General features: G+C 47.3%; 1 protein-coding gene across 1 annotated transcript in view; it reads right to left on the reverse strand.

Annotated features, from left to right (window-relative positions):
* Positions 1–10437, reverse strand: part of Hs3st2 (heparan sulfate-glucosamine 3-sulfotransferase 2) — a 108960-nt gene extending 98523 nt beyond the window's left edge. Inside the window, exon 1 of the mRNA XM_008843822.3 lies at positions 9527–10437. Coding sequence (XP_008842044.1) covers positions 9527–10011 — 485 coding nt within the window. The 5' untranslated portion in view covers positions 10012–10437. The remainder of the gene's footprint in view (positions 1–9526) is intronic.
* Between the last annotated feature and the right edge of the window lie 1800 nt (positions 10438–12237).

Genomic DNA, 12237 nt, shown 5'->3' on the forward strand with positions numbered 1-12237 from the left:
TATATATTTATATATATATATGTGTGTGTATAAGGATATATATATCCTTTTAATATCTATATATATGTGTGTGTATAAGGATATATATATATCCTTTTAATCTCTCTCTCTTTCCCTCTCTGATATGATCCATATTCATCATCATTTCCTGAGGAGCCCAGTTCCACCAGGAGGCATTACTTCAATAGTTATTCATCAGAGTAGATGTAGGACTCTTTGCCTGACAGTGGGCACTGAGACTAAGGAAGCTCTCAGTAGCAAGAAGCCACCTTCCCAGCAGTGTTGATGACTACCTGCCCCATTAGAGGCAGTCTTGAGGAGCCCTGCTACCATAGACACTCTCTACTTTGGTTGCTAATACATGGGAAGTCCCAGAGACTGTTGTCTCCAGGGGCGATCCTTCCACACATTACCTTCCACTCTTAGTTCAGTGGCATTAAGCACTGTGCAGCAATAGGTATCACCCCGCTCTCCCCACCTGGAAACCTCATCATGTATTAGCTACTTTTACAACACTATGACCAAAATAGCCTGACAGAAAGAACTTAAGAGATGAAGGGTTGCTTTGGCTCATAGTTTCAGAGGAATCAATCCAACATTGCCAGGAAGACATTGATAGAGTGTAGGGTAGCAGAAGCCTGTGACAGCAGCTTGTAACATCATGGTGGATCAAGAGGCAGAATGCAAGAATGGAACTAGGTAACCATGAAAGGCCTGCCCCTACTCATTGACTACCACCAGTCAGACCCCACCTCCTAAGGGCTCCACAGCTCCCAAAATGGCACCACCAGCTGGGAATTGAGTGTTCAAAAGATGAGCCTGTGGGAAACATTTTAGATTCAAATCTAATGCTTAATGTTATTCCTAGAAGAATGGAAGAGCTGGAACTCTGCATCCAGGGATTTTAATGTGTGTGTGTGTGGAGGGGTACATATGTGTGTGGTAGCCAGAGGTCAACCTTGGCTCATTCCTCAAGAGCCATCCACCTTGGTTTTTACCTAGGGTCTCTCACTGAGAGTTGAGGCTCACTGAGTAAGCTAACCTGGTTATTCAGTGAGTCCCAGGTGTCCTCTTATCTCTGTCTCCCCCAAACTGGGATTACAAGAGTGTCTCCATGGATGCTGGAGATCAAACTGAAGTCCTCAAATTTGCATGGCAAGCACTTCACCAACTGAGCCATCTCCTCAGACCCATGGATTTTTATAAAAGCAATTTCCTGTCTCAAATGAACCTCAGACTTGATAGAGAAATACCCTCAAGCCCCCTTTCCGTAGACTGCTGACATTCTAGTGAAAAGGTTTCTCTGTCTTTTACAACAATGCTTTGCCTAAAGATATTCACAACTATGGTTGGTGTATTAGTCATAGGGAAGACTGTGAATTTTTTCTCCACCAGTGGGAATAGCAAAGAAGTCTGTAGTAACCTTGTGGGCTTATGCATGTTTTTCCCTTTAAATATCAAGTATACATTTTCTTTGGGATGCCTGGCATTTCTGATGCCTAGATGCATTGTGAATATTGCAAATTGAAACACCTCTCTTAATGCTTGGATTTGCTCTGAGTTTTCTTTTCATTTGTCTATCCCAATCACTAACGCATCAAAGACATCTGGAAAAACTAGAACCATTGGTACATTACAGAAGTTGGATCTTCTGCAAACTCCAACAATGTTTCTGATGATGTGGATGATACCCTGTATACCACTCAAAAAGCGTACAAAACGCCACCAAATCCCAGAGGGAGAAAAGTTGCTATCATTTTAACTGGGATTTCATTCCTTTGAAGCACATCAAGGAGAAAAATCACATTGATAGCAGTATTTCTTTAACCTCCTATTAGTGTCTCCTATTATCCCATATTAAAGACATAGACTGGTACAGCTTGGAACATTCCAGCATGCTATTTAGTAAAAACTCAATAACACTGCTTTGTTTTCAATCTGTCTATTTTTATGGTTACTTTCTAATTACAGCAAGTGATGCTGACTTTTCATTTATGGTGGCTTTAAATAAACCACCCAAAAAAGTTGCTCAGTAAAAATATTTATCTGAATTATATTTGCATAGAATGTGTTAGGTTTACAAGTGTATAACGTGTCTTTAGAAGTATCCTACAAAATGGGTTCTTGTCAATGCTTTTGGAGGGAAACATCTTCACTGAACACCTTTTGTTGCATTTGAATTGCATTATAAACAGATATTAACATATAGAATTTCCTCCAAAATATACAGACTAAGAAAAAGTGAAATGCCATTGTTTATGAAAGATTATAATGTGTTCATTTTTATTATAAATTTTCTTTATTCTTGAGAATTTTTATGCATGTATACAATGAAATATGATCATATCCCCCTGTTTCCTTCCTTTGACTCCCTGTATGGTCCCCAACATGTAAGATTATAATTTTTAAAGTAAGTTTATTTTTTGTTGATGCATAAAAATATTAAAAGATGCATATATATTGATGATGCTATGATTCCAATCTAGAAAATGTTGCCCAAGACCCATGTGTTTAAGACTTGCTTCTTCTGGGACGAGGTGGGACCTTTAGGGATTGGGTCCTGTCAGAGGGGTTTGGTCTCTGAGGGATTGCTCCTGAAGGGAATAGTAGGAATCCAGATCCTCTCTCTCTCTCTCTCTCTCTCTCTCTCTCTCTCTCTCTCTCTGTTAGGGCTCACCTTAACTTCCTGCAATGATCTACTACTTTGCCATAGATTAGAAGTAATGGGGCAGCTATAGTGAGCTGAAACCTCCAAAACTGGGAACCAAAATAAACCTTTCCTCTTTTTGCTACAGTAATGGAAACTGAACACAAATGGATTACCATATGATGTTCCCATAGATATATGCATTGTGTAGCATTTGTCGCAGGTTAAACATATCTGTCTTCTCAAACAGTTATCATTTCTTTATAGTGAAATTCAATTTTTCCTAGATTTTTTGAAATGTAGAGCATGTTATTGTTACTTCTATTCACCCTACTATGCAACAGTTCATCAGAATCTTGTGCTCCTACCCATAACTTAGTACCCATTGATCAACCCTCTTTTCCCCCATACTCTACCCCCCTCATTATAATTTTTTACATAATTTCATTTAAACACAAATATTAGGAAGATAACGTGTTGTGCCAGGCTTTGAAAATACGGAGGTGGCACCATAATGACTGGCATCTAGAAAATGCTGGATTCCCTCCTCTAAAATGGGTGCTACACCATAGATTGGAAAATGGCAGTGAGAAGTTATCAGGCCTCCACCTAGAGCGCATACCCCTCATGGTCTTACTTGAGAAGCAGACATAGGAGCTGCTGGCTCTGGTTCCTCTGATTGGAAGTTTGGGAAGCCACACCCAGCTGATGTGTGTCCGGGAACCACCCATGATGCTAAAGCCCCCTTCCCCAGTACTCAACCAGCACATCTGGCCTTATTTCCTGGGAGGACGTGCTTAATCAGAATCCCCTGCTTCTCACCCTGTCCCATTATCTTACAGAGAAAACCCCTGGGAGTGAAGCATTGGACCAACAGTCCAGCTGTGTAGCCTGACAGGCAGCAATTACCTCTGAAATGCTAAGTTATTTCCACTCACTGGTGGCTTTTACCCACTTTGTCAAGCTGCTCATGGACTACAAAGCACTTCAGCCCATCAGTGAAACCCATTAGGAGAAAAGAGTGGCAGCAAAGCCAGCCCACAGCAGCCTGGCACCAAGCCTGGTCAATGGTGGGCGTTTGACAAGTAAATGGATTAACCCACCTCAGAGTTAGCTCTGGGGGCGCCAGTGGGTGCCACAGGCTTAGCTTGGCTGCATGACCTTTTATAACCTTCTGGCCTGACTCACAGCCCAGTGTCTGTTATCCACCTCCCTCTTCCTTGCCCCCTGGCTGTGAGCCATCATACAGAAAGCTGGTCTCCCCTCCAAGTCCTCCAGCAGATCTGGAACAATAGGGAGCTGTGTGCTTCCGCCCTTCCACACCCACTCTGTCACTCAATCATTCGAAAATGATTCATGGAGGCCTAACCAAGGCAAGAACACTATTCAACACTCTGGAACACTGGATGCACAAAACATTAACAAGCACACAGGAAACAGCACCTATTGGCATTGGCTGTACACCAGAACTAATAGAGACTCTTAGGGTATGGTTCCAGGTATATGGGAGGCACAGGAAGTGCCTCTTTACAGCTGCTCATGGAGAACATTATAGTGTCTCATCTCTGGTGGGCATCTGCCCCACACCTTTCCTAATTGTAAAATGATGCTTTCAGGGAGATCACATGGGTAACATTAAAAAATCCAAAATGGGCACAGCTCCTTGACCAATCATCAGAGACCCCCTGTTGGCTACAGAGATGCCAGGTTGGGTGTTTTCTGTGTAGTCATTGGCTCTGTAGAAGAGCTAGTGGATTTCAGACTGGCTGGTGATGTCGTGGTGAAGGCAGAAGACAACTTGGGGGAGAGAAGCTTTCCGACCAAGGTGGAAGCAGTGTATTTGATGGAAATCAGGACATCCATCTTCCATTGTAAGACACACACTAATCTCAGCAAACTATGCTTCTTATATTCTCTATTAAGTGATATTTTAACACCTCAGTCTTATCAGTATGTATCCAGGAAAAAAATCTTGGGGCTATACGGATTGTTTTTGCTTCACTATCTCAACCAAAAGCTTTGAGGAAATCATGTTCTTCATTCCACACTCTCCAAGTTCCTCTAAGCGCCAGGGAAAAGTGAAACCAGCTCTTCCAAAACCTGCCCTGAACAACGACAGGGCGATGTTCCTTGGTGCCTGACAAGAACTGTACATGTGCTGGAACTAACTATTATATTTTCAGTGTGCTGCAAGGCTGACAGAGTGCTACAAGATAGATGGGGGATTTCAAGACTGGATGATTTCATTTAATCAGAATGTGTGACATTCCCCTATACCAGGATAGAAAAACTTCCTATAAAGACATAAGTCTGCAAAGACACTATTTGTGCAGGAGACCACATATGTGTGAGGTGTGTACACACATCACCTGTGCACACAGTGAGCACAGATCATTCTGTTTCATGTGTTGATCAGATTATAAGATGACAAACCCTTTGCTGTTCTCTTCACATGGAAGGCTCTTGTCTTCCACCTTTGGGTTTCCTCCTAACGCTTGCTTCTCTGGAATTCAGCTTTGCTTTTTATTTTTTGGTGTTCTTGGTGGTCCCAAGAACACCATTGATGCTGAACAAGTAATGACCAGAGTTGTGAAATGGAGCCTAACATTTATAGAACTGGCTCATCTATCAAAATTTGGACACTGGAGCACAGAGTCAATTATCATGTATTAACTTGCTCTTGTTGGCATTTTAATGCATTTAGAAAAGATTCACTTCCTCTCCACACAGACACCCTGCCAACCCATAATGCTAGCAGAATTGAGACACTTTAAACAAAATTCAACTTCCTCTTGGATCCTAAAGATTCCTGAACACAGTGCAGTTCATATTTCTTTATAAAAGATGAAGCTATGAAATCAACTGTATCAGGCACAAACTTGGCTAGAACAGCAGCGCCTTATGTGTAATCTTAGGTTCTAAGAGCCTTTTTTACATAAATTGTCTTTACATAATTTTCATAGGCCTGTAAAAGAATAGACTAGGCACCATTCCCCTCTTTGAAGGTAATCGATACGTAAACATATGAAATGATCTTTTGCCTATGCAGAAAGAAAGAAAAGATGAAGAAGACAAGAAATCAAAAAGGAAGGAAGAAATGAAGAGGAATCAGGGAAGGAGGGAGAGGAATGAAAAAATACGGACAGGAAGTAAGTAAAAGGAGAGAGAGGATGGGCAGACAAACTGGCTCAGTGGGTAAAGTACTTGCCAGGCATGCAAGCAAGAGGATCCTGAGTTTAGATCCCAAGCACTGACAGAAAGTCAAGTGTAGCCACATATTCCTCTAAGCCTGTGCTGCAGAAGCAGAGGCAGGTAGATCCCTGGAATTTGCTGGCCTGGTGAAAGCAGTGTGTTTCTGGCTCAGTGAGACACCTTGTCTCAAAAAAAAAAGGTAGAGGGTGATATGCATGCATACATATGTGTACATGCATCTACAACCCCCCACCCCACATTTCACAATATGTTCTTCAGCCCCATTAGTGTGGCAGGTGCAGCACTAATAGTTTTAATAGAAGTAGCACCAATGGTGATAACGGGAGCATTGGCAGCAAAGTAACAGTCCTTGTGGTAGCAGTAGTGACACTATTGGCTTATCTTTATATGCCAAAGATGTTTCCAGGGCATTTCCATAGGCAATGTTTCATTCATTCTTCAAATCTAGCTTCCAGGATAGTTATTAGGGGCTCCATTCTAGGAGAAGGCGCCTTGTCAAGGACAAGGACTCAGGGCAGTCATCTTTTCTCAAATCACCCAGGATCTAAGTGTTCATCTCTTGTCTTCTGACACAGTGGGCTCTACCCTAGGACCGTCAACAACCTAGTATCACTTTGCTTCTTTGTGAAGCGGCTAGTAGATCCCACCCCTCAGGCCCACATGCTTCTGGGAGGAAATTTGCAGAGAGGAGCTCAGTCTAGACACACAGGTGAAGTAGACACCAGAGATGAGGTTACAGAATGGTATCAGAGGTATCATACCCTCTGCTCTACTGGGCTCACTCAGAGTGCCCTGACTGTGCAGTTCCTAAGAAGGGGTTAGGACTGGGGACAAGGAAGGTGCGGCCTCTTTCTTCTTGTTCCTTTTGCTGATGGTGTCTCTCTGGTGATATTAACTCTGCCTTCATGGCAAATAAGAAGTCTCACCTGTGGCTTGAGAGTGAAAATTTTCACTTTTCCATCATCTATTTGCATTTAGACCTCTGGCACAGGAAGTACACCAGGGCTTCAAAGTGGATGGAATGTCATATTTCTACTATATGCAAACAGCTCCACCCTTGGGAGACCTAGCCCACCACAGGGGCTGGAAAGGTTTCTTGACCATATCTGCCCAGTGGGCACTGGCTTCATGATGGTTAGATGTGAAATGATAAGGTCAGTAGGCAGGGAGAGGAATAACCCATCACCCTCTGTGACTAACTCTTGGAATTCAGAAAGAAAAGGAGAACATGGATTTTAAAGAATTCCAGGAATCTCCACCATTGCTGCATTGGTGCTTGTTACTTGAGTGATGACAAAGGATGAAACAGAGAAATGTTCTGGAGACTCTGGCCACTGTGCCCAAATGGGAGAGCATTACCTTGAGCAGAAACAGAAATCTCCATCTGAAACCCTGGGGGTGTTGGTTTGCAGACAAGCACAAACCACATAGCCCTTTCCTGAGTGCTGTGGACTCCTCAGCCTTCCTGGGCAAGTGATGGGGGTTGTATTTATGACTAGAACTCTGGGTTGGTCTTTCTTTTAGAAATATCAAGGAGGAAAGGGTTGTGGGGCAAGGGAAAGCAGAGACAGAAGAGCTGTCAATGTGCTTCATGTTAAATAAAACCTACCAAGACTTAGCTGAGAATTTTAGCAGAATCCAAATGTGCTAGGGAAAAAAAAGCATGGCTCCCATCTCTAAGGTTCACAGCTAAGCTGGCTTAGAATCACACATGCCAAGGTTAAAAATAAAAAGCAGCCATCCCTGAATGACACAGGCTCTGGGAAGGAAGCCTGAGGTAAGCTGTTCGGTGGAGGAGGGAGGAAGGAGAAGGAAAACCTGGGCTCAACGTAGAGGTTTTTATGGGGGGGGGGACATTACCTAAAAGCCAGATGCTCAGAGATTTGCTATGCTGCAACTTAGAAGGCACTTCACACTGGTGAAAGGTTTCATAATGATCTGAAGGTTTTCCATCGAGGGAAACCTTGGCACACTATGGCTGTGGCAGACCCTGTCAAGCAAGGTGCTGTCCTTCGAATACTTCTGCGGCCACACACTGGGGTTTGGCTCAGACTGTGTCCACACATATATAGATGGGACACCCATGGGTCACAGTTTAGAAAGCACAGTGGGACATCAGTTTTGGTATGGAACCACACCTGACACTGTGTACCATTCTGTTTCACTAATCAGGCATAATGGTGTTGGGGCCATCCACAGGTCAGCTGTGCCCTGCTTGGTTCCACTGCAAGCATACTGTTTGCCTCCTTGGGACAGTGTATGTCCCATCCCTTATCTTTAACAGCCACAGCCTCTGCTGACCACAACTAGCTGGCAAAAGTAACAAGACTGTTCTGTGGGTACCCCCTCTTTGCACAAAGGCTCTCTCTTATGACTTCAGTGGGGTTTTCTTTCTAATGAAATTGTCCTTTATCCAATACGCATATGACTTCTACTGACTAAAGGGCTGGCTTTTATGAAATATAAGAAATAGCCTTAGCAACTGTGTCAGCAACCATGGCATCCCTCCACAATTCCATTACTATGCAGAAGTTTTTAGAATGTTTTCAGGGGATCCGGTGAATAGTGAGACTTCTGTGGCATCCATTTATTATACTCCAGTCCCAGGGGTGCAGTCCATATGTGAGCCCATCCTGCACTTCCGTACCACACAGGGTGCTGCAGGTGTTGGAGAGTGGAGGCTGCCACCTCCCCAAAGCTTCAGCCTATTTACAGATAACCTCAGACTGGGGGGAACTCTTGCCCTCAGAGGCAAGGGAAGAGTGAACAGTTGAAGCATATTTGTCTATTCCTAGGATCCGGCCTAGCTTTCATTTGAGGTGCATTCCAAATTCCTCCTGTTGGTTGCTGGTTTAGAAGCACTCTTAATGCTGTCTTTTTTGCACCTTTCAAACACTTTGGGAAAGTCTTGGCAGACAGACAGGGCAAGGACTGTTTTCCTGTCCATTGTGATGGATGAGGAGAGTTTAGGGAACTTGTGCAATCTAAACAGCAGAGCCAAGACTTGAATCCGGGATTCTTTCCTTTACTTTGAGCCCACTGATCCAGGGTGTGGGCAGCAGGGGGAGTCAGCCCAGCCTGGTATCAAGTATCTGGTTCTGAGAATGTCACTCTCTAGGGAACCCATCTCATCTCCTTTCTCCTTTCAAGATCCCAGAAAACAGTTTGTCTAAACTATGGGAATCTACTCCGGCAGAGCCCACCTAAAGGGGTTTCTGTCATGGCTTTTCTTTCTCAGAACCCTTCAGGTGCCACAGACCAGGGAACATCAGCTTAGAGTCCTTGTGGGATAGGGCTGTGGTCAGACAGCACACGCCCTGTCCTGGCCCTTTGCCTGGAGCACCCAGGTCCATTCATCCTAAAGACCAAGACGTGGAGCCAGTTCTCTAATCAGCACTAAGACTTGACTGGAAATCTGCTCCCTTCCTTCCAGGGATTCCGGGGAAAAGGAGGAACGCCCTTTTCAGTTCAAAGAATCTCCTGTAGGCTACATAGTCTCAGGGAAGTTCTGGGTAGAGCCTACTGGAGTACCCCCCCCCATGCCCCACGTGCCAGCCTGAGCCCACTCAACCAGACGGACTAAGGGGAAGACAAAAGCAAGAGATGGCTCCAAGGACAGCGGACTGGAGACCTGCACGCAGAGTGGAGCTGCCCTGGCCCCCTTACCTGTACCAGTCGAGCCCCCGGCCGTAGTTCCTATCGAAGAAGTGGGGCTCAGTGCCCAAGGCTCGCACGTCCGGGTGCACACGGATAAACTCCAGCACCGCTCGGGTTCCCCCCTTCTTGACGCCGACAATGAGGGCTTGGGGTAGCCGTTTGGTGCCCACCTTCGGGGAGCCGGAGTGGTTGGATCCCGAGACGCGAGGTGCCGGCGCGGCTGCAGCCAGAGCGCTGGGAGCGCTGGGCTCACTGGGCGTCGGCCCCGGGGGATCACAGGGGCGGGACTTCGAGAGAAGTTTCTGGCCGCTTGCGCTGGTGCCGCGGAGGCAACGCGGCGCTCCGAGGAGGCGGCTCCGGCCCAGATCGTCGCAGCAGCACAGGAAGCTGTAACACAGGTAAGTGCAGGACAGCGACAGCGTGAAGGCGAAGAGCAGCCTGCGCGCCCTCCGCGGCTGAGCTGGCCCCGCGCGGCCCAGGACCCTATAGGCCATAGCTCCATGGACCCGCGCCAGGGGTCATGGTTTCCGAGGTGGCACCTGCGGCGGAGCTGCTTTGTGGCCCTGCGGTCGTCTAGAGGGCTCGCGTTGCGCTGTCCCCGCCGCGCGGGTCGGGTGTAGGGGACGCCGTCTCCTCCTGGCGCTGCTGGCCGGGGCGTGCACCGTGCCCGGGCATCCCGGGGGCTGTGGCTCCTCGGGGACCCGGTGGCTGCATTGCCAGCATCTCCCGGTGCTGGGCGAAGGGGGCTCCGGGCAGCGGGGCGGCTCCTAGCACTCCGTTCTCAGGGGCGCCGGGTTCGGAGCTCGCCCAGTGCCCGAAGCCCCATTCCGGAGGCTCGGAGCGCCGCGCAGGGGACGCTCGGTGGCCGCGCGGCTGTGCCGGCGGGAGGATGTGCGGACCGGACGGTGGCGCTGGCGCGGGCCGCTTTCCGGCTCCTCGGGAAATGCCGAGACAAGCGCGCTGCCGGCTCTATTTAAGGAGTCGCCTGACGTCAGCTGCGCGGGTCCCCCGAGCCCGCGCCGCGCCCGGGGACCTGCCCGCCCCCTGCGCCCCCACTCTCATTCCTTTCAGGGACAACACTGCCCCCGGCCCTCCACATGAGGTTCTCTCTCCAAGGAGTTCTGACCAGCTTGGGGCGGTGATGGGAGGGTGTCTAGGTACATCATGCATTCCTGCAGGAGGCTGGCCATCCCCACCACGCTGGTCTCTGGACACCTGAGTCAAGATTGAGCCGGTACCCACCCCAGACTCAGTCCGGGGTTGCGGCCGAAAGCACCCTGCCCTGATAGAAGGTCCCACTACCCTGACCTGCACGTGCACGCACACCCTAACTAGTACACCCCCATACCCCACAAGGGGTCAAGGGGAGAATCCCCTAACCTGGGCATAGGAAGAACAGCAGGGACACACCCCATCTCGACAGACATGCACAGCCTGGAATCTGACATCGTGTGCTGTGCCAGGGACCTGGGCGCACGCAGTAAAACGGATGGGTGGAGGAACTGAGCAAGAGCGAGATTCCGTGACTAATCATCCATCCCCTTAGCACCCCGCAGACTGACTCACACCCAGGCGGCTCGCTCTGTCTCACACCCATGGAGCACACACCTCCACCCCACTCTCACACCACCTCCCCCTGGGCCTGGAGGGAAAGATAGCCACACAGCAGAAGACTGCGCCAGACGGGTGCATCTCTTGGCAGCCGCCCCCTAGCGGTGGATTGCTCTCCAGGGAGCTGTCCAAGGTATCCGATGTTCTGTAAGGGCCAGCCAGGCTTCTCACAGTGACACTTGAGGAGGAAACAAAGGACGGGAAGCAATTCCACTGTGGATGATTCTCAAGTGACTGTCCCAAGGACAGTTCCCAATGACCATCATCAGAGCATGTTTGAATGAAGAGCCCCAGAACTGCCCTGAGGGACAGCACTAATACATTATACAAGATCAAAAGCCCGTGTGAATGGCCATGGCCTAAAACACAGCTCTGTTGTCCCTCAACAGCAATGCTGATCAAGTGGCTAGTGTCCCCAGATTGTTGACCCTTATGACTGGTCTCCACCTCCCACAGGCCCCATTAAGCTACATGTGACTTCATGTACATGAAGGGTACATGTGTACCCTAGCTCAAACCAAGCCCATCTCTAGAAAACTTAGACAAATCTTACTAGTGTAGCACTAACTACAAACACGTGCCAACACCTGTTAGATCATTTAATAATTATTTTAGTTTATCATATTGTTACCATTATCCCACATCACTTTGGGTTCTTTAACAAATAATATTTTTATTTATTCTTTGAGAATTTCATACATGTATATAAAATATTTTTTTAAATAGTCTTGTTCTTTTTATTTTCTGTGTGTGAGTGTATTGCCTGCATGTATGAGAGTGCACCCGTGTTGTGCAATGCCGCAAAGGTCAGAAGAGGGCTTCAGATTCCCCTGGAACTGGAGTTAAGGACAGTTCATAGCCACCATGTGGATGCTGGGAACAAAATCTGGGTCCTCTGTAAAAGCGGTCAGTGCTCCTAACCGTGAGCCATCTTTCCAGCCCCTACAGTATATTTTTTATCATAGCCACCTCCACTACCCCCTCCAACTCCCCCAGAATGTCCAGCTTGTCACCTTCATAACTTCACATCCTCCTTTTTAAATAACCAACTGAATATAATTGTGCTATCCCCAGTTACATGGGTGTGGGATCATCCACTGGAGCACTGG

Source organism: Nannospalax galili, unplaced genomic scaffold (genome assembly GCF_000622305.1).
Source record: "Nannospalax galili isolate Female #2095 unplaced genomic scaffold, S.galili_v1.0 scaffold381, whole genome shotgun sequence".
NCBI lineage: Eukaryota > Metazoa > Chordata > Mammalia > Rodentia > Spalacidae > Nannospalax > Nannospalax galili.